The 27,785-nt window shown below is 30.3% G+C and overlaps 3 protein-coding genes across 3 annotated transcripts; 2 read left to right on the forward strand and 1 right to left on the reverse strand.

The window, feature by feature from the left end:
• Positions 1 to 2,369: 2,369 nt before the first annotated feature.
• Positions 2,370 to 3,531, reverse strand: LOC106431680. The gene is made up of 2 exons (XM_013872493.3): positions 3,148 to 3,531; positions 2,370 to 2,630 (listed from the first exon to the last, which is right to left on the reverse strand). The coding sequence occupies exons 1-2, from the start codon at positions 3,450 to 3,452 to the stop codon at positions 2,621 to 2,623; spliced, it is 315 nt and encodes a 104-aa protein (XP_013727947.1). The 5' UTR covers positions 3,453 to 3,531; the 3' UTR covers positions 2,370 to 2,620.
• Positions 3,532 to 9,603: 6,072 nt separating this feature from the next.
• Positions 9,604 to 11,094, forward strand: LOC106382772. Its single transcript, XM_013822832.3, has 2 exons — positions 9,604 to 10,199; positions 10,584 to 11,094. Exons 1-2 carry the CDS (start codon positions 9,750 to 9,752, stop codon positions 10,857 to 10,859), a joined length of 726 nt encoding a protein of 241 aa, XP_013678286.2. The 5' UTR covers positions 9,604 to 9,749; the 3' UTR covers positions 10,860 to 11,094.
• Positions 11,095 to 13,437: 2,343 nt separating this feature from the next.
• Positions 13,438 to 16,309, forward strand: LOC125601361 (post-GPI attachment to proteins factor 3-like). The gene is made up of 5 exons (XM_048773572.1): positions 13,438 to 13,846; positions 14,643 to 14,907; positions 14,994 to 15,190; positions 15,494 to 15,681; positions 15,745 to 16,309. Exons 1-5 carry the CDS (start codon positions 13,746 to 13,748, stop codon positions 16,029 to 16,031), a joined length of 1,038 nt encoding a protein of 345 aa, XP_048629529.1. The 5' UTR covers positions 13,438 to 13,745; the 3' UTR covers positions 16,032 to 16,309.
• The last annotated feature ends 11,476 nt before the right edge of the window (positions 16,310 to 27,785 follow it).

Here is a 27,785-nt window from a genome sequence, read left to right on the forward strand (position 1 = left end):
AAAAGGTTTCAAACCTCTCAGACCATCATCATATGTTATTTCATGATAAAACTATGCATTAAAACAATATTTTCATATTTTTTGAATTTTTCTCAAAATGTATGTGTTAACCCCTACAAAATATTCAGTTTTTCGGTGAATGGTTAATATACTGAAGCCTATAATTTTTAGTGTTATTTTAAAATTTCTAACTACATTATATATTTGTATTAATGTATTCCAAACTTTCTTACATGGTAAATGGGTATCGTTCTATCTTTTTATCAACTAGTTTAGTAAAATATCATATGCTCCGTAAATCAGTTGACAACCATAATAAAATCGCTATTTTAGAGAAATGAAGACAAAAAAAAGTTCCAAACCTCTCGGACCATCATCATATGTTATTTCATGATACATCTATGCATTGAAACAATATTTTTATATTTTTTGAATTTTTCTCAAAATGTAAGTGTTAACCCCTACTAAATATACAGCTTTTCGGAGAATGGTTAATATAGTGAAGCCTATAATTTTATTGTTGTTTTAATTTTTTTTACCACATTCTACATTTGTATTAATGTATTCTAAACTCTCTTACATGGAAAATGGGTGTCATTCTATTTTTTTATCAAATAATTTAATAAAACTTCATATGCTCCGTAAATTATTTGACAAACCACAATAAAATCACTATTTTAGAGAAAAGTAGAGAAAAAAGGTTACAAAACTCTTTGACCATCATCATATGTTATTTCATGATACAACTATGCATTAAAACAATATTTTCATATTTTTTTATTTTTTCTCAAAATCTATGTGTTAATCCCTATAAAATATTAGTTTTTTGTTAAATGGTTAATATACTGAAGCCTAAAATTTTTATTGTTGTTTTAAATTTTTTTACCACATTGTACATTTGTATTAATGTATTCTAAACTCTCTTACATGGAAAATGGGAGTCTTTCTATTTTTTTATCAAATAATTTAGTAAAACTTCATATGCTCCGTAAATCAATTGACAACCTACAATAAAATCGTTATTTTAGAGAAACAAAGGTAAAAAAAAGTTTCAAACCTCTCTGACCATTATCATATGTTATTTTATGATACAACTATGCAATAAAACAATATTGTCATATTTTTTGAACTTTTCTCTAAATTTATGGGTTAACCCCTACAAAATATACAATTTTCGGTAAATGGTTAATATACTGAAGCCTATAATTTTTAGTGTTGTTTTATAATTTCTAACCATATTCTATATTTGTATTAATGTATTTTAAACTCTCTTACATGGTAAATGGGTGTCGTTCTGTTTTTTATCAATTAATTTAGTAAAAATTCATATGCTCCGTAAATGAGTTGACAAACTTCAATAAAATCGTTATTTTAGAGAAACGAAGACAAAAAGGTTCCAAAACTCTCTGGCTATCATCATATGTTATTTCATGATATAACTATGCATTAAAACAATATTGTCATATTTTTTGAATTTTTCTCAAAATTTATGTGTTAACTATCTATTATTATTTTTATTTTTCTAAAAACACAAGCCTCATCTATTATCTAACCCCAATTTAATAGAAACAGAAGTATTATTATCAGCTAACTAGTTCTGAGAGTTAGCATCCGCCGCTTCTTTTTTACTTTGTTTTGTAGCGGAACCAGCAGCATAGTTTCACACCTTGAGCACGTCTGCACGATCAGTTTCTGGTGAGCTGCTTCTGGAATCATCATCAGTAGTAGGATCGCAGAAGAAAGGTCGACGGACGTACTTCCAGAACATAAGTCTGACCAATTACCAAGCTAAAATTGGCTCAGGATAATCAAAATTTTCTGGTGAGCATCCCTCAGGAACTACTGTGAAAACTGATCATGTTAATGTTATCTTCCCCTGGCATAGCCTTTGCAATTACCAACACATTTGTTTCCCTCCATACTGTTGACGGTGGTGAACCCAGTTAAGCATGCAATGTAACAAACGATATAACCTTGAACGTTTACTGACAACTTTAGCTGGAGTAAAGGACTTGGACTCGAGATATCGACCATAATCAAAGGAGTCCGAACTACTATAAGTCACCACGAACACCCTCATTCGATATAGCTAAGCAGACATTCTTCACAAACTGATCTACATTCTTCACTACAATTCTTTTATCAAAATTACCATGTTATGGTTTTAAGATATTACATCTTGATGGGAAATTAAGGTTTTCGAGAAGAAAAAAAAAACATGTTTTTTTAGGTTTTTGCATGGTGAGAAAAACAACCAGTTTTTACTCATTTAATAGAAAAACATGATTTCATACACAATTTTATCATTTTAACAGAAAACATGGTTTGGAATTTTGTAAAAAAGACATAATTTTGCAATCTCTATACTATAATCTAAATCAAAATGTAATTGATTTTCTCTAAAAATGCTCAAGAAACTAAAACATGTGTAATATACATGCCCAAATAACTTCAAGCCCAAACAGCTCGAAGAGACATCAAACCAGCACCAAGAATAAGAGAAAAGCTACAAGCTAATTGTATCTTCATACATGGAGCTTCGAGAATATAAATGGAGTTTGAACACAACTTCGATTTAACCGAAAGTCGCACTCTTCTTGATAATTTGATACAATGACGATTAAAGAGATCTGTTGTCAAAAAAAAAAAAGAAGAATAAATGCATCTTCTAACACAATTCAGCAAATAATCAGTTTAGTCTTTCATTACGATGATTCTGCCAGTTGAAAAATAATTTTAAAAGGGAATAGCAAAGGTATAATGTTTAGTTTAGATTTTAGTATTTTACAATAACGAAACACCTTTTAATTCTGTCAGTTTGTACACAGTCGTTGACTTTTCCTAACTTGGCGTTTCGATATTGCACTGATCAGCGACTTTTTTTATTTATTGATATTTTCAATCAAACCCATATAGTATTTACTAATATCATGTACACCTAAAACATGTCCAAATGAACATTTAACACCTCCAAACATGAATAAGCAAACTCACTGTAGACTCTGCTTTTGCTCTGTTTCTTTCAAATATATGTATTTGTTTCGGAATTCTTTTAGTATATACATAAATACATACTAATTACAAAGGGAAAAGTATGCTTCAAACAAAGTTAAAATAAAAAAAAATAACTCTTTTTATATATCTTACACTTTTCTGGAGAAGTAAAAAGGTGCAATCCTGAGAACGAGACCAGGGAATACATCATCCGGGTCATGGATATGCGGGTTTCGCTCAACTATAAACGGGTCGCCACATTTATCGCCGATGGTATGAAGCGTTTCTCCTTCTCCGACGACGTAAATCTCCTCACAAGGTTTCTCTGAGAATTGAGACCCTCTCATCGAGTTAGAAGCGTTGTTCTCACGAACAGATAACAAAAGTATTAAAGACAACAACACAACAGCAGAACACCAAGCACTCATGTCTGAAGATGCTGTTCTTGAACCTCTCATGCCTTTCCACTATTAAACTATCTTCGACTTTTCTCTATGTTTTGAGAATGAATATTAAATTGGATGTATCTAAACATGCGCTCGAGTGGGTGTATTTATATTGGTATTATAGGTGAGGGGTAAGATCGTCTTTTCGGTTAAGGGGTTCTGTGTTGTGTGTGTTGGTTGGGTTAGAGACTTGGTCTCATGTGGTGCAGGCCAACGGTCGTGACTCACTAAAGAAGACTTTACTTTTTGTCCACCTTCTCTAACTATTCCTCTGAGTCATTACATATCCTTATCAGTTATCACTGACTAGAGATTTTTTCTGTGTCTTATAAATTTATTTTATTTATAATATTATTTGTCGGTTTTTTATATTAACTTCTTGTTTTTCCAATGTTAGTTTTTCTTAATTTAAATTTATATGTTTATAATTTTTCATTTTTCTTGTTGTAGATGAAGAATTATAGTTTTATTGATAGTTTTTGTATGTTACATAAACTTTTTGAAATTTTAAAATAATATTATATATAGTATAATTAACACATTAAAGAAGAAAAACATATTTAGGCATATTTTACACAGGTTTTATATGCATAATTTTAAACATTATATATCTATATATTATAAGTTTGAAACATGTAAATGCTTTCTAAAGCTAAATACTTGTTCTGAGTTTACATAACTTATCGAAAGTTTTATCTCTTTTTAAATTCAAATCACAGAAAAAAAATATCAAAAAGTCAGTACATATGGGTTTTTTTGGGCTTTTAAACAATTGGATAAAATTTGACCGAGCCAAAGATTTTCACACAATATGTTCTTTCTTCTTCAAATTGCGAAGAGCCTATAGGCACAAGAGAACTCTATTCATATAAGATTCACATCTATGCATTTTGACAAAGAATAATTTTAACCATCTTTAATTTCGGAATGGACCATCTTCAGTCATATACACTATATTTTCTCTATGATTCAAATCTTACAATTTTAATATATGTGCAGATTTTCATGTGAAAAAGCACGCACGCCATTTATCATTCAACCTATTACTTTTTCTAAAATAAACACTATAATCCTCGTTTGGTTAGCTCCACAAACTAATCTCTTTGGATCAGTTTACTAAAAAATATGGATACTAATGTCAGAAAAGAATATAAACACTATCAACAACAAATATTAGCACAAGCCTATTTGTTTCAAGGAACATATTCCACGTAATGCGTTTATATCATGGCTGGCTTTGCGAAGAAGACTGCCAACCAAGGATCGCTTGAGGCGTTAGGGGTTAAATGTCTCAGGAACGTGTGTCCTTTGTAATCTGGAAATAGAGACTCACCATCATCTCTTCTTTGAGTGCTCTTTCTCTCGCTTGATATGAGAGCCTTTTGCTGCTGAAGTTTGGATTTCTCCTCCGGCTGATCTACACTCTATTGCAGCCTGGATCAATCAACCTCGCGTCAACACAGATGTGCATGCTACTCCAGTCATCAAGCTCTACTTTCAGTCAGCCATCTACCTACTGTGGAAAGAGCGTAATGCTCGTGTGTTCACAGCTGTCTTCGCACCTTCATCAGTCATCCTTGCCTCTCTCGACCGTATGATGCGTGACCGTCTCCTCTCTTACCCGGCAAGTTCTTCTTTCTCCTCTTCTCTACTTCTTCTTTATCTTTCTTGTATAAGACCTCCTTAAGGCTTTTTTTACCTTGAGTTGTTGTTGGTTGTTTTTGTTTCCTTGCTGTAATAAGTTGTTTAAAAACAACAGTGTAACCTTTCAGAAAATGATAATTTTAACATCTTACCAAATAAAACAACAACAAATATTGACTTATTTATGTGAATATATATTTTATTTTAAATTATTTTAGTGGACGGAGAAATCACCATAATTTGTACAACAAATTTTCTTAGATTCACCTCATCATACTCACCATTTTACCATTTTAATTACATAATTTTACATGAGCTTCTTTACCATTCCCGGTTATTTTCTCTTTATTTATAACTACAATATAAAGTTATAAACTATATATATTATAAATTAATAATTTATTTACCCCTTAAAGTCTAAAGATTAAAAATAGAACATAATTCAATATAGATATATGATTCTATTAATAAATTAGCAGTTACAAATTTGAAATTTCTAGAAATATCAAAAGTTGTGTTAGTTAATTATCTTCTAAATTATGTCTATTGCTAATTTTTTTTTATGAGAATATTTTGGCTGAGGTGGATAGTCTCAAAAGCCTTGAATTTAGTCCCTTTTATATAGTAGGATTATTATTACGAGTTTATTTTGTTTTTATTCTTGTAAGTATAAATTTGTGTCTATGTCAGCCAACACTCTTGGTGAATAATATTGAATATATTATTGCTAGATTTTTTTGTCGACTTATTGCTAGAAGTTAAACGTATTATAGTATAATTAAGTTTATGATATCGTAATAGCAGGAAAAACGGAGAATTGGGTTTAACCGTTCAAGACTTGAGAGAAACGTAGCCTTCCAGAGTAGCCGCCATTGAATGTCACATAAGTTATGCTATTACTTCCACAAAAGCCAACGCTCCAACTACCTTTTTGATTACTTAATCAACCTCAAGATAGTATATGCATGACTTCAAAATTACAAAATACTATATTCATTTAGAACAAGTGGTTCACCTGTGTTATCAATATTCTGGTTTTTGTCAACGTATTTTCGACTCCATTATTCATATTTTGGATTTTAAAAAATTTAACTTTATCTTATCGGTTGTCTTGAACCTGTCGTGTATATTCCAGTCATAACATTTAACGAAAGCAGATGATTTGGGAATTTATATAATTATCGAAAGTGTTCAACTATATATTATATTTGAATTTATTAAGGATCATTGAAGAGGGACAGCAGCCTAATATGTTATGATAGTTTGAAGAAAAAAAAAATTCAACTGAAGAAATAACTTTTTTAAAGAAGAAAGATGTAGTTCTCCTATACGGCTATACATCGCATCTTACTGAATTCACATATAGTGATAAATGCGTAGCAAAGTCTCTTAATCTCATAATCTTGACCCTTTCAGCAATAACGTAAGAAGTACGTTGTAAAAACCTTGCAAAATAAAAGTGAAAAAGAAACGTCTAGCCAACCCATACATAGAGCAGATGGTGGATCTGATTCATCTAACCGATTACATGTGTTATAATCCAAAACAATAACAGAAAAAATTAGAATGACGATAGAGACTATTAAACTCGATAATTGATAAATAAAAAAGATAATGCGAAGAGGAACTATAATCTTTTTGAGGTTAGCATAAAAATCTTCTTGCTAGGGTGGCATTAACGGTAAAACACATCATCCTTTCACGGTAGTGTTAGGGAAAGTATGGCTGAGATTAGGAAAGCATTGACGATGTAAATTGTAAAATATGGGAATCTTTATCGTTAATGGCGTGCGGAAAATGAGTAATCGATAGGACTCTTATTGTAGGAGCGAGGACCAACGATTAAGATGAAATTTGACAAAGTCAGATGGGTCCATATTCTATAAAAGCAGTCCCAATTCTATAGGCTTATATTTCCCACAACGGCATAAAGTCTTCACTCCCTTTATAATATAAACATCCATTAACTGTTTCATATGCAGATATTGGCGCATGAAACGTTATAAAAGTATAAATAACATAAAATAATTTGTTTTAAAATGATTGTGGCTCTTTTAAAGAGTTTGAAAATTTTATAATATCCAACAACCCCCCCCCCCCTCCCCCCCCCTCCCCCCCTCCCCCCCCCCCCCCCCCCCCCCCCCCCCCCCCCCCATGATTTGGCTTCCATTTATACAATTTGGTGGGAGGTGTTTTCTGTTTTTTTTTTTGTAGATTGAGTATAGTTTTGGTCATAAAAAGAGAGTATATAGTGGGTCGAGTAACCTTCTGCAATATTGACAGCCCTATCTAAAAGTAATACTTTCATAATATTTTTAGGAGACAGTCAGTATCAGTACGTAAAGTCCGATGACCTGTAAAACGATAATGGTATCTTGTTTTACATGTAAGCATGTCAAAAAGATTAATTGTCTGCGTAACATAGTAAAAAGGTTTCAATATTGCCAACTTAACAAGATTAATAGTCTGCGTAATACGTTAAAGAGGTTTCAATACTGCCAACTTGAGAAAACTTTTGTAGGATAGAATAGCCCGGCCGTGGATGGTTTTAGATTCGGTCGATTATATGAGATTATATATTATAATACTGCTAATTAGATTTGATAGATTCACATGTATCATTATAATATCTTATAGATTCATAGTATTTTCTATAGCTTTTGTAAAATATAAAGCATAATCGTGTGTGTCTGAGTTTAAGTGGATGCGTGATAGTGGAGAGACTCACTTAAAAACATGCTTTGCATGACCAAATAGAAAGGGTTTCTAGCCAAGTCATCCTTCGGTGTATGTATGTCCAGGTGTTTGTATATCTTTATAATAATATGGTAGGAGATGGAAAATCAAGAACTTATATCACATATTCGATTTTCTAAATTATCCATACATCCAGTTTCCAACTCACAAGTAACAACTCAACCATATTTCCATGGGAAATTATTTTTCTTATAGAGATTAATTTAAACCAGAAATGCTCTCATTAACTAACAAACTTCACTCTCGTTAACTGGTACCAAAAAAAAAACGATCACAATGTGCAGTAATCAGTTTGTACAAGGCCAACATGAACCAAGAGTTCACTTGAACCAGAAACAAAATTCCCGGTTATCCACACTTTCACAGATAGATTGAGCCCAAGAATGAATGAACCCATAAACTTTTTTGTGGGGCATGCATGTAATATTCCTTTTAGCCCATCTAATATATTAAAACAGAAGTCATGACTTCTTTTCATGTGTGATTTTTTAAGTTTGGACCATTCCTAGAAAATATCATATTTTACATAAGTTCATTATTATATCTTTTAATATCTTTATCTTTTTATTTGAAATACAAATGAATATATTTAAAATGTTCTAACAAAATCTTTTTAAAATCTTCTTAGAATCCTTTTAAATTTACTTTCAAAAATTAGTTAGTTTTAATTTAAATTATCATAAAATATAATTAGAAATTAAAATTGAATATAGTTTTGGTTTATATACGAATATTTAAATAAAATGAAATTAATTAATTACAAAAATACATTTACTAATAATTTGTAAAGATTTTGTTAGAAATAAATATTTATTTCTATTTTAATTTTTTCAAATTTGTTTTCTAATAAAATAAAAATCATAATTTTTTGATGAGTGATATTTTTATTTGGACCATCATTTAAATTTTATATTAAATGTATATCACTAATGCTAATACATATAATATTTTTAACTACTTTAATCATAATATCTTTTATATCTTTTAATTTTTTTAAAAAAAAATTAAAATTCTAACAAATCTCTTGAAAAAGATTATAATAAGATCTTAATTGTCATAAATTGAATATAAATATTTTCAACTAATTTTGTAATTAGTAATGAAATGTTACTAAAAAATAAAATTATATCCTATTTTATCAATTTTATAATAATATCTATCATTTTAAAATAAAAATGTTATATTGAACAAAATATGATAAAATTATTTTAAATTGATAAGTTAACATATTTTATTTTCATACATATAAAATATTTATGCTAAAAATATAATATGTTGGTAGAACGGGTTAATATTAGTAAACTATATAATACATGTATAAAAATTTAACTTATCTTAAACTTTTTAATATACAGTAATTTATTATATAAAATTAATAAACATTAAAAAATTACTAAAAAAATCTAGCGATTTGAATTACGGATCATGATTGTAATAAATTAAATACAAAATTGTTTTCATATATGTTCTTTCATGCATTCCAAAAAATAGTTTAGCAATCAAATGCAAATTTAGTAGGACAAATATATAATAAGCAACATATATATGTGATGATTTTAATTTATTGCATGAAGACTATAAAATTATTATATTTGACATAATTATACAAACATTTAAATATGTGAGTAACATTAAAAATATATAATAATTATGTAAAACAAATATCTATATATATATATACATATATATATAAAAATGTGAAAATATATACCCGCACGGTTGTGCGGGTAGAAATCTTGTTATACGAATTAAAAAGAATACACAATTGCAAGGTGAAGGATGAACATCAGAAACTAGCCACATATTTTTCTTTCTGACGATAAGATTGATGCTTTCTTCAACTTTGTCTTTCCTTAATCAAATTGATTCATCATCCCAACGCATTGTTAAACCAAATAGTGAGAGACAATGGCTTCAACAAGAATAAACTCATTAACAACAATCTACAAATCCCCAAGAAGATACAGTTCTAACCACAAATCACCAAACCAAATCAAACTAGTTTCAAACTCCCTAAGCTCTAAACCCAACACAACACAGCTCCCAAGTAACCTCTACACTGTCAGTTTCAAGACTATTGGAACAGGTAAGCTTAGCATCTCAAGATACCCTGATTTCGAATATTCTCCTCAAGGAGGTTCCGGCTCCGGAACTGCCCGGTGCATCGACGCGGACGGTGGTGATAAAAACAGAACTTCAAACTCTGAACTGTCCGTTAGTTTCGATGTGGGCACTCTTTACATTCCTTCTCTTACAAACCAAACCACGAAGTTTCTTGGCTTACCATTACCGCCGTTTCTGAAAATCGACATAGCTCCGGAGATGTTCCAAGGAACCATCGACCAAGATTCCGGCAAGGTATAACTTTCAATGCTCTCATTATATAAATTTTATTGTGATATGGATTAAATAATTTAAATATATATTTTAGATAAGTTATATTTATAATTGAAATTGGTTTTAAGTAGTCTCGTATATATACAAATTCTATGTAATTTATGAAATCACAACGTAGCAACTGAATAATATTAATACGGAAGAATATTTTATAAATTTTATTTTGATATGGATTAAATAATTTTAGATATATATATCATAAAATTTAGATTAGTAATATTTATAGTTAAAATAGTTTTAAGTCACGTATATATACAACTCTATGTAATTTATGAAATCACAACATATCAACTCAAAAATAATCATATTTTCTAATTCTACAGTTTGCATTTGCATAATTTGAAGGTGGAGCTGGAGTTCACTGCTAAGTTCTGTTTTACGGCGGGAGGTGGGATATACAGAGCTCCGCCGTTGGTGGTGAAAACGGTGTTGACGACGGAGGAGTCTATAGGAGAGAAGAAGAGAGGGAGAGGAGAGAGGATGGACGGAGAAGGAAAGTGTAGGCTCGTCGGTGTTGCGAGAGTTGAGACTGTGGACGATTTGTTTATGAACACGTTCCTCTCTCTCCCGTCGGAGTGTCTCGCCGATCTACAAGCTGTTATTTCAGTCGCCGGTTCTTGAGTTGATGATAATCATATTACACATTTACTATTTTAATTGAGGGATATATTCAAGTAAAAATTGTTTATAAGTCTTATAGATGACTCTGGAAGATTTGAATGAACATATAAACAAATTACAGCTCGAATGTGAGATTAATACATATGTCACACACTCACGCTTGTTTGTTTGTGAAATGTGATCAACCAAATGCTGTATATTTTAGTGATTGATTTGACCGACATTTTATTGATTATATTTCTAGTGCAATTTGATTGAATACCGCAGATGAAGTGTCACGAGAAAGACTATTCTATTCTCTAAAAAGATATACATTCACAGATAAAAATCTGAGCATATGTGAGTTTGGGACCCATGTATTTTTTTAGTAAAAAGATGGAAAATAATCCTCAAAAAAAAACTTCAGATTTCATACCTTTTTTTTATTTAACAGATTTCATACCATTAGATTAAATTAATATTATGTACTCTCCTTCTCAGTTTCATTTAAGGTTTAAATTGCTGGGGACCATTTGGATTTAAGAGAGAAAAAACTCATAAATTCGTTCAGAAAAAGATTCGAGTTTAGAAACTGGAATAAAATCATCATCGTTAGTACGAACTAATTAGAACATCTTCAAAGAGACACTCTATTTTGAAGTTTCTAAAATTCTATATTTGAAGTTTAAATGTATTATTCTCTAAAATCAAAACTTCAAATTAAACTTCAAACATATTTTTATTTTATACTATGGTTTTTATATTTATAATAATTAATTTAAATTCATAAAAAAAAATTACTAACACAAATATAAAAATATTACAACAATATTAATTAGTAAAATGTTATATTAAAATATAATTTTTTTAAAAAGATAACATAATTAATATTAAAATTTAAGCAAAATACCATAATATTCCATAAAATTATTTCCCTTATGCATATATGATCATCTAGTGCATTTCGAATTAAAAAAGACTCTCTTTATTTTTAATTTGTAGATTACAAACTAAAAATTGTTGAAATCGGGTGATATCAATACTTGTAAATATATTATATCTGAAAAAAGTAAAAGAGAAAAATAAAATATTGCTGCAAAACTTAACTTCTACCAATGACATTAATACTTGTGAATACATTTGATCTGAACCAGAAAGAATCATACGAAAAATACATAAAAAAACATCAACCATCTTCGGTTACACAAATTTGTTTGAACAATATTTTGGAGATTTTGGAGGTTCCGGATGACGTTTACCTGACTATTAGTGTTTTGTAATATTTAAATTTGTTTAATAGTTATGTCTTCATGTAATTTTTTTAAAAAAATATTTTGTTAAGTTTCTTTTACATATTGTTGTTTTATAAATCTAGTCAAAATATTTTAAATCTTCATTAGTTTTATTTAATTTTATATGTGAAACTTAAATTTATAAAAAAATTGAAATATTTATGAGATATAAAAATTTGAAAGATTAAAACGATAAACAAAGAAATATTAGAGAATATAAATGTGATGTATAATTGTAAGAACCAAAATGCAAACAAAAATATAAAATTTTGAATTTGAAATTTTGGAGAGCAAAAAACTTCATATTTAAAGTTATATAGTTTCTTTTGGAGATGCTCTACAAAGTGCAACATAATTAATCTTTAATTTACTACGTTTCAGAAAAGATTTCTGTTCTTCTAGGACAATAATAAGACAATAATGATTTTGTGTGTGTCGTATCACTAGATGCTTAAGATCGCAACTTAAAATCTAAAAACCACTGATTTGTTTGACTTTATATTAATTATCTATTTGGGCAGGACTAATGTGTAGTACTCTTAGTACAAATTAATTATTTATTAATAATTACGAAAAACAGCTAATCATCAACGAAATGAAATATTTTACTCCAAATATTTCCCGGACCGACTCTCTTTCACACGCGCAGTACTTGAAGGTGCGGCTCTGAACCATCGTGCTGTCACGTATTCGCCCATAACATATTATTTATTTGTTATTATCTTTTAGATAGAAATGGAAGATTCATAACATATTAGAGTTTGATTAGTTCTTCCACTATCATCCACCAAAATTATGTTTGTGGAAAGTTATATTTGTTAATGATTGAGAATAAGTTACACAAATTATTAGAAAATATATGATCCTAACATTGGCATAGAAAATATATTGATCCTAACAAATTATTAGATAGAAAGTTATATGCACTTCACCACTTCAGTCAGCTATTTTGTAAACTAATAGAGGAGAAAAAGTAAACTTTGGCATGAAAAGTTTTTTGGACAGAGAGTTACTTAGATGATCCTAACATTGAATAAATGTTCAGAGAATATTTTTAAGTACGATGAAGATTTACTCTTTTTTATAATCAGTTAAAAATGTTTTTTCTTTAATAATTTATCTATACTTACTTTATAAACTAGGCTAGCTTTTGCTATTTATGAATAATTTGTCGACAGACAATCTACTTTAACTTGGAGATGGTAAGATTGCAACTCTGACAAATTAGTTATAGACTTATAGTTATTACATCATAAGACTTGTGTGATATTTATTACAGTGTTCCACGCGTCTCTCTCTTTCGCCACGCGCTTCTACTCCTTTACGCTCACGGGATCTCTCTCTCTCTCTCTCTCTCTCTCTTTTTCCATTGCTGTAGCGAGATCTTCTTTCTTCTCTCATCTCTCTGTTTCGCTCGATGCATCCACCTGTCTCCGCGATTTGATGGACAAGAAGAAGAAGCTGCTGCCACACCTAAACCAATTCACTCTCCCCGATCATCGTCCCACCGACTTATAAGTCTTCTTCCCCTCTAATAAAAAAAAATACAAAGGAGAAGCTCTTCTTCTTCTTCTTCTTTCTTTCTCCTTCTTCTTCTTCCTCTTTTGATAATAAGATGGCGCGAAATCTGTTATGGGTTGTTGTACTTATTGTTGTAGTCTCTTGCCTTGTTTGGACACTGGAAGCGAGTGAAGGAGATGCTGATCCTCTTTACAAGTAAGTCTCCGATCCTCAAGAACCTTTGCTTTGTACTCTTAGATTCGTTTTTTTAGTTTATGATTGTGGTCTGCTTTCATATCTAATTTAGTTTGGAGTTCCTGTCTAAACTAAAAATGCAGACGCTGAGGGTTTTCTTAATTAGTTTGAGAGTCGACCGTTAGACTCATTTACTGATTTCGAGTTCATACAAGGATTTATAATCCTCTTTCTGTTTAGTGCAATTTGATTTCTTTTTAGGAAGTAAACAGAAAAAAAAAACAGATTTTGTTTTGGTAGGTAGGTATGGATGATTTGCAAAGGGGGTTTGGTAGAAAAAAGTAAGGAAGAAGTGATTAAAAAAGATGGTGGGGAAAAAAATTATAACTATGTGGTTGACTTTTCGATCACAAGTTCTGTGGTGAGAGTTGTAACACGTTAGAGGATGAAATCTTTGTGTGTGTTTGTACAATCCTTGATTTATAACTGTAGGGTCATTGTTTTTGTTGGAAAAGATGCTATTGACGAGTTCAGTGTTTCCTTTTTTTGTTTAGTGGAAGCTTTTCTTTCTCTCTAATGGGAAGAATGAAAGAAATTAAAAATAAAAGTAGAACTTGTTACCAAGGTTTGATGGATAGACCAGTTGATGTTGCCTAAGAGAGAGGCTTTGTTGTAATAACGTATTTGCATGTGTCCTAGAAAATAACTTAGCAGTATGGTATTGTCTAAGATTACTCTCTTTGCTCATAACCTTGTCATTGATTCAACTAATGTTTATTATTAACAAAGCAGTGTTAATATGATAATTGGTTTCCAGGTCATGTGTTGATCAATGTCAAAAAACTGGATGCGTGGGGGATACTTGCTTCCATCAATGTAAATTTTTTTCAGCTGATGGAAAGGCCAATGACGGTCCATGGTACATGCAAGAGCCACTTTACCTGCGATGGAAGCAGTGGGATTGCCAAAGTGATTGTCAATACGAATGCATGATGACTAGAGAAGAAGAGAGGAAAAGAGACGGTGAGAAACCTACCAAGTACTTCGGTAAATGGCCACTCAAACATGTCTATGGCATTCAGGTAACTTCCTCTTTGCATACTCTCAGCTTCAAGAGAAACAAACTCAGCACTTGTTTTGAAGTAATGTTCCTCATATGCACCTTCAGGAACCTGTCTCCGCTGCTTTCGCTGCTCTTGACCTTGCAATACAGTTCCATGGATGGGTCTCTTACTTCATCCTCGTTTACTATCACTTGCCTCTCCAGCCAAACCGAAAAACTTACTATGAATACAATGGATTACTGCATATCTATGCCATCATTGTAATGAATGCACTCTTCTGGAGTGGTGTCTGTCACAGCAGGTAACATTCATCTATCTCCATGTTCCAATCCATACAACAGTGACATTTAAAAAAAAAATTATAAATGTCATAAGCTCAATTATTTCTTTTTGTACATTTAATTAACATATAATTTTTTTCATAATGCCCTATATACAACTAAAACTATTCATAAAATGTGATGTGATAAGCAACCAGTTCTTTTTTTTTTTGATCAAAAGCAACCAGTTCTTTTACCTATGCTCTGGACCGGGCTTGCACCTAGATTGTTAAAACTCGTCAAGTCAGTCTCATTTTTTTTTTTTTTGGACTTTTTGTATATAGAGATGTCGACTTGACAGAGAGGCTAGATTACTCTTCAGCTACAGTACTAGCCGGGTATACGCTAGTTCTAGCTGTAATACGGTCTTTCAGTATACATGATCAATCTGCCAAAGTCATGGTTACTGCACCTGTTCTTGCACTTGTAGCAACTCATATCATCTACCTCAATTTCTACAACCTTGATGAAGGTATATGATCTTCTTTAGGACTCTCTAATGCATATCACGTTCTCACTCTCTATAACTTGACAGGGCTGCACAGGAAAGTTATATACGGTATAGGAGGAGTAGAGCTAGTGGTGTGGGGTTTATGGAGTGTTTTAACATCGCATCCATCTAAGTGGAAGCTAAGAGCTTTCTTTGTGTCGTGCATACTCACAACGTGTCTGAGAATGCTTGACTTCCCTCCTTACAAAGGCTATGTTGATGCTCATGCTCTTTGGCGAGCTGCAGGGATCCCTCTGTCTTATCTGTGGTGGAGTTTTATCCGTGATGACGCCGTTTTTAGAACCACTGTTCTTCTCAAGAAATCAAAGTGATGATTATTCAAGACAGTTTTATCTTTTCTTTCTCTGTCTTTTTTTTCCGGTGAGTTTCTCCGGTGTTCAGAAAGTTGTTTTTAGGTGTGTTTTCGCAGGAGAAGCAAAGTGTTTTGTTCTTCTGTGGTGAATCTTGTTAGTTGTTTTGGAGTCTTGTGCTCTTTATGTTTTGTGTTTTTTTTTTCTCTCTAAGGCTCGTCGGCCGGAGAGTTGTATGGTGACTCTTAAAAGTCCTTTTCATTTTTTCTCAATGTAAAAAAAAAAGAGAGTTATGTTAATATGTTTCATTTACCTCTAGTGATTAGAGATGTTAGAAAGTTAATTTGCAAACGAGAAAATAACATAGAAATTTAGGAAACCATCAAATATGAAATATTAGGGTCGGCAAGTTAATCAAAACTGTTTTATATAAATTTATGAGATATTTAAAAAATAATTTTAGATTGAAAACTATGTTATAAAAAACAATAAGAATAGAATTCTGAAATCATATTGTTATTTTTAATAAACATTTTTGGTTTGAAATTAAAAAAAAAAAAGTATCCTTCATTATTCTCTATTTTCAGAGAATACAAAATTAGCAAAAACAGTTCAGAATACTGAGATAATATATATATATATATATATATATATATATGTATATCTTCTTATTTTTATTAATTCACTTTGACATAATAAAATAAAATATTAATTTTAAATAGATAATACTATATTTATTTCAAGAAGTTTCAATTTAAAAAAACATCTACACTAATTAATTTTCATGATAATATAAATTAGTCTACCTCCAAGCTAAATAAGTTAAATTATAATAACATTTGGTAAAACAATTCAATGTCAGTTTTAGAATACTATATAAATAGTTTAATAGTATCATAAATAATAACTAATATTTTCTAATTTAACAGGAAATGATAGTTTAGAATATATTTGTTTCAGATCTTAATTATATCTGGAATAAAATGTTAATTAATTTTTAGAATTTTTCTCATGCCATTTTAACTTTAATTTTTTTTTTGCTAAATGCTATTTTAACTTTAGTTACACCCCTCTTCAAATCAAATAATTTATTCGAAGAAGTTAGAGTGAAGCAAAACATAACTAAACAATAAGGAACTAAAATGTAATATAACTATTAATAATTTGGAAATCAATATGAACCCAACTACATATAAATGTTCTTTTATATTCGTTTTTGTTTTCATCAACTAAAGCCAGAAGAAGTAACCATATTCTATAACTTTTAGTGTTGGATGTGTTGAACGAAAGCTTATAATTCGTATTTCATCAAATATCTTCTTTTCATGTTTTAACATAATGTGTTCTATTATATTTTTATTTAACATTTTTGTAGATTAAACAATTTTATTTAAATTATGTATTGAATGCTATTTTGTATTGTTTTTAAAAAAAATTATCATTCTTTTCCATTGAACTCGTTTTTTGTAAAATACACAAAGTTGATGACAATTGGTTTATTATTGAAATTTTAGGATGGTGTTAATATAAACTTTCAGGTCAAGCTAATATGAAATTTACAACTTTATTTGTCAATCAGATATGTATTACAAGCAAATGTGCACTGATTTTTTTTTGTCAAAGTGGCCTTTAAGATAAGAAGGCATTTCGATTTTCGGTTGGATCTGGTTTATTTGGTTTTATTTTATTTTTTTAATTCTAAAGATATAAGATATGTTCGGTTATTTATAATTTGATTCAGTTCTCGTTCAGTTATTATAGTTTTTGGTTCAGTTTGGACAACAAAGTGAGGAACCAGCTAATATCAAAAACAAAACCGGGTCCCTTTCGGTTACAGGTGTTTCAGATTATTTTGGTTAATTTGAGTAAATTTTATGGATAAATTGGGTTTTTCCAGGAAACAAAAATAGGTGATTTGAGTTTTTTTTGGATTTATCAGGAAGTTGGTATAATTTTAAATAATTTAGGGAAAATGCATTCATATAATTCATTTTGGATAATTTAGTTCATATCTCACTCGTTTTGACCTTAAAAATCCTACGGGCGGGATGATATATTTTCATTGTGTTTGTGTTATAGACTGCAAAGGGTGACATGCGGGAAAACTACAGACAACGCAGTTGTGGTTTTAATAGTAACAAAAATATATAGATACATAGATATATGTAGAGAAGAGAGAGAGCATGTACTTAGCACAAGTACTCAAGGATCAATGGCGTAGCTGAGCATACCGCGGCGGGTCTAATTGTATCAATAAGGAAGGGATCTTTCTCGAGGAACGCCTAGATACATGGCTTACATACCCGGCTCAACATTCTTGGAAAACTAAAGAATCGAGGGTCCAGAAGAGAATTGGCCATTTAATCTTTGTACGTGTATGAGATATTATGTACCATCTTTCTAATATTATGTATTATATAATATTTTTTATTAGTATTTACGGTGGTACGGTGCGGTGCGGTCGATCACCATTCGAAATCATAAAATCGGATGATCGTAATAGATAATCAATCAACGTTTTATATTTTACTAAAAATTTGTGGCTTTATAGTGTGTCTTTTTTTTACCTTAAGATATAATTCATATGTTTATAATCGGACTTAAATATAGTTTATTGATTTTAAAATTTTAGCCAGTCGCCTAATACGTTAGTGAATGTGTCTTTTTAAGCATTGTGTGTTTGTGTTCTAAATTTTGACTTGTAAGTCAATTTAATATGAGATGGTCAATATAATGTTCATTTTTTTAATATTGTTGGAGTGATTATGAATTGGCATTACGAATAATGGTTAATGTATCTTGTTTTGTTATTCTTTTTTAGTAAAGATCTTGTTTTGTTATTCATTTGACTTATTTGCGCTATAAAGTGATGGATTCTGCATACTATACATTTGACTGAATCTTAAGAGTAAGGGTTGATGTTTTATCTTTTTCACGTGTATTGTTAGATTTTGCGATGGGCTTTGAATGCTTGGGCTGTTATCTACTCTTTGGGCTTGTCCTCTTCTACTTTATAATCAATCAAACGAATGTTGACCGGAAAAAAAAATTTATATGTTTAATTGCATATACACGTGGAGTGTTCCTTTAGTTAGGTGAGACTGAATTCAAGAAGAAACAAAAGAGAAAGGACCAAACTGAAAATAGGTGTAACGTAAGTTGATTATCAGATATAGGCTGAAAAGTCGCAGGAGAAGTTGCGGGTGCCATGGCGAGGAGTCGAGGTGCCGAGACGAATAAGGTAAGAAGCACTTTTGACTTTAGCCATTTCTCAGAGATTAAATTTACTTTGCAAATTAAGAAAGCTGATTTTGAGAGGAGGATCTCACCATCTGTTGAGTGCTCCGCATGCCATCTCATTGGTTGCGCTGTGCGTTCAGACAGATACAGCCTCTGCAACCTTTCCGTCAAAGGCAAATACCACATCCTTTTATATGGTACTGGAACTCTTCCACTCGTATCTTTATAACGAGGCTTCCCACAAAATTTGCATGAAACCCGCTGTTCATCCGCCCTCCAATAAATCATGCAGTTGTCTCTGCATACATCTATTACCTGATACGATAAACCAAGACCAGCTACGAGTTTCTGAACCTCGTAGTATGAGCCAGGAGCTACATTATCTTCGGGTAGAATACCTTTTACATAATCAGCAATCGCATCCACACAGTCTTCAGCCAAATTATAATCCGTCTTAATGCCCATCAATCTTGTAGCAGATGATAAAGCTGAATGACCATCTCTGCAACCTTCGTACAATGGTTGCTTTCCAGCATCCAACATATCATAAAATCTCTTAGCTTCGGCATTGGGTAAATCTTCCCCTCTAAAATGATCATTTACCATCTGCTCAGTACCTACACCGTAATCTACATCCGTTCTAATTGGATCTTCTAATCTAACCGCTGGCTGAGGTTCGCTAGTACTACCAAGTTCATAATCAGTTTCTCCATGATGATACCAAATTTTGTAACTTCGTATAAACCCACTCAAATATAAATGAGTCCAAACATCCCATTCTTTAATAACTTTTTTATTTTTACAATTAGAGCAAGGACATCTTAACATACCTGTTTTTGCTTCCGGTTGTCGGTGAACTAACCCCATGAATTCGGTTATACCTTGTTGGTATTCTTCCGTAAGCAATCTCGTGTTCGGATCCAAATGAGGTCGATCGATCCAAGAACGAAAATAATTTGAAGAAGACATGTTTTTTATGAATCAAATTCGTGTGTAAAGAAAGTGAGAGGGAGGATGAAGATATGGTGTGAATGAAGAGGAAGAGGGGTGCTTGTATTTATAGTTGAAATCCTGCCGACGGTCCGAGGAAATTCCGACGGAATTCCGATGCAAACGGCTAGTTCGTCGGAATTTCCTCGGAATTTTTAAAATCCCCCCAACGGCTCTCCAACGGCTCTCTAACGTCTATAATATTTCCTCGGAATTCATCGGTTTTTTCCGAGGAATACTAGTTTCCTCGGTATTCCGTCGGAATATTCCGACGAAATGAATTTTCCTCGGAAGTCCGTCGGAATATTCCGACGGAATTCCGAGGAAGCAAAATTTTGTGTTTCCTCGGAATTGCCTCGGAAATGCCTCGGTATATTCCGAGGAATTCATTTTCCGTCGGAACCTCCGTCAGAATACCGCTGTTTTCTTGTAGTGGGATGTCTAACTTTTTTATAGTCGCAGGTATACAACTTCGTATTAAATGATAAATTATGGTGGATGGAGTTATGAAGGGCTTTAAGGCGATGCATCTGTCAATGAGAAAGAAGATTGAACGACGTGAGAAAAATCTCGACCAACAGATTCATCGCGCCGACTTCTTCGACTCAATCCTTAGAATCAGAATTGCTGTGTAGAGATGTGACACGCTCACTATTGGGATGGGTTTTAGCCTAAAGCCCACGTAAAAGATGTAACCCATACCTATTCAATTTTTTAAATGAAACGCAACGTATAAGCAAAAGTGGACAGGTGTTACGTTCAGGTTGAACGACTTACTGACGTGGATGCTGAGGTGGCGCATCCTGGAGTGAAGAAACAGTACTTTATATATATACTTTATATATATATATATAGATAGATAGATAGTCGATATATAAAAATGCAAGGTGGACACTATAAGGGTAACCATCGGTAAGAAAGAACCCATTGGTAAGAGTTTCTAGAAACATCAAAATATGACTTTTTAGTTAACGACCTAATTACTTATGTAAATTTCAGTTTTGTTTTCAAAAATCCAACCAATACAAAGGTGACAGACATATGGACAGTAAAAATTTTTTGGAGTTCTCAAAATCTCTCAACTATAAAAACTTTTACTTGTTTTCTTTCTTTCCTTTTAATATTTTCTTTTTATTTTTAATAACAAGAACTCCATCTACATCTCTCCATTGGAGGTATTCTAACACATTTTCAAAATAAAACTTTAGAATTTAATAATATTTTAGAATATAATAATATATTCATTTAATATCCATGCATGGAAACATTAGCTTTTAACGAGTTAAATAATTATATAAATTTAAAAATAACAGATTACATGCATGGCGAACCATAGATGTACTTGGTATATGAATTATTTTATTGTTTGCATAGTAATCTGTTATTAAGTAAACTTGTATAATATAAACTTTATATATACTACTAGATGCTCATATAGAAAATAACATGTTATGGAAATAATCTATATCTTTTAAACCAAGTACAAATGGGTACAATCTTCCAACATGCTATACAATCATCTTGTGTCTGTAGACATGCAAAACTCAAAAATGATAAATTTAATATGTATCCAATACAATCTTAACAAGTACTATAGCTTGATCCATGGTATTTGTTTAATATAAAAAAATAAAAAATAATATTAGACTTATGAAATCAATGTAATGAATGTACAAGCATGTGTTAATTGGATGTTTATTCGATTTATAATATATATCATTTATGATAGATCGATATTTTATCTATAACTTGTTGATTGCTCATATTGCAGTTGGATATAAAACCAATCAATATGTTATATAACATATTTACCAATTAATATTTTCAATTATAGTAACCATTTTGATGTATTTATTTATAAATTAAAACATCAATTATTATATTTATGTATATTACTAAATATATCTTACTAAAATAAAACATATTTATCTTTTACTAATATAGATAGATATGTCTTTAAGTTTTTATATGCCAAATAAATTATACATTTATTTTTATTTTTGAGGAAAATATTAAGTTGAAATTTATTTGTTGTATTCTTATACTAATATGTAATCAACTTATTTACCATATATTTGAAAAATAAATTTATATGTTTTAACAAAAATATTTATATTTTATTTTTTGTATATGGAATGAAATAATAATATATATGAATATATACCATTTAAAATTTATAGTCACATTTTAAATATATATTTTTAATTTCTTGTAAAATTTGGTTAGAGATTGTAATTTTGGTTAGAGAATAATATAATAAAATAAATGATTTCTGTAAATTTATTAAGATTGGTAAGTTTGGATAGAGAAGATTCTAACAAAATAATTAATTAATTAATAATTATTATTATTAATTTAGTGGCACAAATTGATAAATATTAAAGTGAAGAAAATATTATTTTGAAAAAGTATTTCAGTTTTAGTGATATAGATGTATGAAAATCTGATGGTAAACAATCCTAAATTTGGGTCGTAGTTGTTTTTGAATTGATGAAAGTTTTAAGTTCTCATAGTTTCAATAGATTGGAAGCTTTTTAATGAGATATAGATCCTCAATTCTTGGTTTGTTTATGGAAAATCTTTAAATTTCATAGTGGGAATACTCTCTGGTCGCTGGACCATTCATCTCCGATGAAGAATCAAGTTGTTATGATAATCGTGGATAATATTATACGTGATCTCATACTGCAGTTTTACAAATCTGAGAATGTCTGCATCTCATGGTTACATCACCTTTGGATGAAGAAGCCAGGGTTGCTGAAATGATGATGGAAGTTGATCTGAAATAACCATTTTGATGGTTAGACCTACCTTCTTTTTGGCTTTGTTTTATGTTATCGTTAGCTTATTTATACCACCTACTAGTGGATGTATGTGTTGATCACATAACTCTGTTTCTGTTACAATTTCAATAAATCAGTGATAAAAGAAACCCTAAATTTGAAACTAATAAAATCATTGAACAAAAAGATTTTCAAATCATCTCAAGATTTATTGGTAAACTTCATTAAATGTCCTTAATTTAGTCTAGATTTTGTATATAAATTAGCATGGTGTATTTTTAAGCTAGTGGTCTTTATGTTTTTGTGCAAACTTTTTGGCTTCTCTATCATCTCCTATATATTATTTGAGGATCTTTTAAAAATATGTAACATTATATTTTGTATTATTTACTTTTTAATTTTGCTGACATGTCATCACCTTACATCTTTATATTGCCTATGTGGCATTATTACAATGAGTTTGAGCAAAATTAGACCAACCTTATATTTTCTAGTGAAATTTTATATTGCCACATATATAATATTCGCAGACTAAATCTATAACAATGAATAACAATAATGAGATACCCATATTAACAGTTCGTGATCTGCTAATGATTGACAAAATAGACCAACCTTATATTTTAAATTATTATTATATTTATTGTAAACCGTCGGTAATGCAAAGTTGAGGTCCGGAATGTATTCTACATCGCCGTATATGTGAGGATTTTTTATATACAAATAACATTAATATTTTTCATATTATCTCACCCTGCACAAGGTGCAGGTCTGATCCTAAACTACTAGTTTCTAAGTCTTTTAACGATTGTGTAATAACCCAAAATAATTATTAAAAGAAAAAGGCAAAAAGAGATACTACAAAACTAATTATTTCACAATTGTAATCCTTACCATGGTTTCACGCGTTATCTTTACAAGCCGTTTTTAAGTTCCGAAAAAATATATATATACATATATATATCTTATTATATAAAGAAATGTTGATCTCTCTCCTTAGGCTATCCAGCTCATCTTTTAGACTGGGGCAAAATAGGACACGTGGCAATCTCTTTACTCATAATTGAAAGTCGGTTTCTCTCTGAATGGGCTTGTGTCAACTGAAAAACTAAATGGGTTTAACTTTTATCAGTCTGGCCCAAGAGTTATTACGTTTCTTCCCTATCGATGCTCGGCTTGCGGAGAACTACCGTGTCTCTTCAGATTTCACAGCCTCCATCTTTTTTCAGAGTAAACGATTGAAGCTCCGCCTATATATGAACACAAGCGTTTTGGTTTGAACCAATATCTCCACCCATGACTTTAGTTTCAAACTCTTTACATTACCCGGATCTTCAATGATCTCTTAGCTCAACTAGAAAAAAAAATTATTTAATCATCTCCATTCGATTATAGGTATTGGCACTACCAGAGGCCTCACCTCTTCTCGCTTTCTCTCCGTTGAAAGATTTTCCGACTATCACTCTGCGGCCGAGTTATTGCAGTCGTGGGGATCAATAACCTCAATGGCAAAGCTTTGTATATCCTCAATGTGGTTGCTTCTGTCGGGCTCGGTTCATGGATGTTCCTTCTCTCACTCTCCCAGGTACGCATATAAATAAATCATTTCGTCATGTTCTTCTTTCTCTTTGTAGATTTTGGTTTCCATTTCTCCGAGAGCAGTGTCTTTCTCTTGCTATGTCTATCATGATTTGATTTCTATTAGTTTTAATATCCACAGGTCTTTCCCAAATTGAACATGTGAGTTTTGGAATACTGATACTATTCAGCTTTTAAGTAAGTATTTGTCAAGAAGTCGTTGTTGATTCATCATTATTCGCTAATTAAAATGAAAATATCTATCAACAACTGCTTATTTGAAGATGGGATGTGAATCGGACTCGGGCTTCTTCTCATTGATGAAGTTAAAAAAAAAAGTAATGTGATCTCTAATGCATGTTTTATTTGCAGGTGTTGCTCTCCACGATTAATTGGGCTATTTGTAAGGTTTGTCTAAAAATCATTTATTGGAATCCTATGTTCTATCACAAGATATAGCTCCTTCTGATGATTAAGCTTTGTTGCAGGCTATTGATCTGTTGGGACTTCTAAAGATAGAAGAGGAAATGCTTTCCGCACAATCAAGTAAAACAGTTAAAAGTATTGTTTTCTTTACATCGCAAATACCTCTTTGTTAAGCATACAAACTAAGAAACATGTTACTTAAAATCCTATAATTTGAATGGGGAAGCTAATTTTTTTTCAGGGTGCTCTTGATGTTCGCACATAGAAAGCTGAAATCTGGCATACAGATACTGCTAAGAGGCAATACTCTAGACCAGCACAACCAATCACTTTTGCCACATTTGCACAAGATGTGTTACAAGGGAGTGCTTAAGTATCCAGGTTCACGAACAGAAGAACCATCCTCTTAGTGCATCATCGTTGATGGAGCTCTTTCCACATAGAGAGAGAGAGAGGATGATAGCTCATATTTCCAACCCAAGCAAACACAAAATCATACTCATTGCTAAACTTATAGCCTTTCTGAGATTACAAAAAAGGTAATTCAACTTTGAGAAGAAAGGAAGCACGTCATGGTGCAATGATAACCCTTTGAGAAGAGAGGAAGAAGACAAAGAAGATAATGCCGAAGACGAAGAAGCTGTGATGAAAGCTAGAGCTGTCGATGATTGGAAGGATTATAATCCATGTGGTGCATGTAACCAAAAACTCACAACTTGTGACTTAGAAGATTATAGACTGATATTTAACACTTTGTTTCATCTCCAATCTTCGAATCTTTGACCTTTTTGGGTTTTGGAGAGACAAACCAACTACCATTAAAGCACAGTTGTTGTTATACAAGTTATGTGACCTCTAATACATATTTTTTTTTCTCATACATATTTTCATATTTTACTTTGTGTAGTTACACGACAACGAGTTTAATATAAAGTAAAAAACTAATGTTCTTCAAGCAGAGCTCCATCTTCTTCTTCTTTTTTTTTCATTTTGATGATGTTCCTTTTCTCAGTACGGATTCACTTTAATAGATTCGTCATTTTCACATATATGTTTTCTTACATTTTCTTCAGATATACTAATCAATTCTTCTTATTAGTGTACCTTCTCCAAGAATAATTTTATTTTAAATATTTTTAATTTAAAATTTAAGGTTTAAAATGTTTCTATACGCTAAGCCCTAAATCTAACTTAATGTTTTATTATTCTATTATAATCCTTATTATTGATCTAATTCTATTAAAATTCTATATTTATAAATAATAAAATATACCTTAAAATGTATAACAAAAAATATTTGCGTTACATCATGATAAATAAAATTTCGAAAAGACAAACTAAATAATAAATTACATGTTAAAAAGTAAAAGGTAAAAATATATGTGAACATGTAAACACATATTCATCATATTCACACATACTCATGTACGACAACAATATCAAAATTAAAAGTTATGTTAATATCATAAGATGTAATAAGGATAATAAAAAGTTGATTTGTATCAAGAAATTAAAAGAAAATACTCAAGTAATACTTTTCATGTAAATAATATTGTGTTTTGTAAAAAGAATATGTAGAAGCTTAAACTTAAATATAGATGTGAAATATTTATAGTTTCTTTTGGTCATAATGTTTAACATACAATTAATTATTTATTAAAAAATAAAGTTAGTTACCTATAAGAAAATAATAAGAGTACTTTTATAATTTTCTTTCAATTAGGCTTTGAAAAATTAATATTGTTTATTTTAAAGTTATTTTTTTCTTCATGTTTTTATTAAATAATTTACTGTACTCGTAGGATTTTACAATTCGTTTTTGGTTTAACATTTTTTTTGTTAAAACTTAATATTTACCTTTTATAATTCTCTATCTTTAGTATCTTTTAAAACAAACATTATAATAAAAATGATAATAATAATACTAATAAGACTATTAAATAATATTTATAATTAATTTTTAAGAAAATTTGTTTATTATTTTAGTATATTTATTTTGATTATGAGATAGTTTAACACATATCACATTTTTAAATATATAACTGACATGTGTCACAATCATCTAATTAGCAATTTTGAAGAACCAAACTCAATATAATCTTTTATTATTATATTTTGATTAAAAGTTTAGAAAAGGAAAATTATATTAAATAAATTATTTTCAAATCTATCTTTTAGGATTTGAAAAAGGAAAATTTCTGAAAATATTACTACTAATATTTTTTAAAAAATTGTTTTAGTAGTAAATAATTTTTAAAAGTAGTTTTTTTTCAAAATTCATTTTTATTATCTTATTATATATTTTTTAATCATTATATATTTAAAAACATGTCACAGTATTAGAAGGAAAATTATTATCAAATAATCTTTTGCAATTATCTTTTGATTAGGATTTTAAAAACGAAATTACTATTAAATAATATTTATAATTACTTTTTAGTAAAACTTGTTTTTGTTAATATCTTAGTAGATATATTTTTAATTATGAGATAGAGTAACACATGTCACAATCTTAAAATATATAATTATTTTGTGTCGAGATCATATTAATTAGTACCTTTGAAGAATCAAAATTTATATAATAAGATATATATTGGGAACCTTAGCTAGATTGGATTACTGTCCTAATGTTCATATGAAAAAAAAAAACATAATTTAAATGGCATGCGCATGTATAAATTTTCATATAATCTTCAACACTTCTGTAAGAATCTCACATGATATAAGTTTCAAAAAAAAAAGAATCTCACATGATATG

Source organism: Brassica napus, unplaced genomic scaffold (genome assembly GCF_020379485.1).
Source record: "Brassica napus cultivar Da-Ae unplaced genomic scaffold, Da-Ae ScsIHWf_2536;HRSCAF=3277, whole genome shotgun sequence".
Lineage (NCBI taxonomy): Eukaryota > Viridiplantae > Streptophyta > Magnoliopsida > Brassicales > Brassicaceae > Brassica > Brassica napus.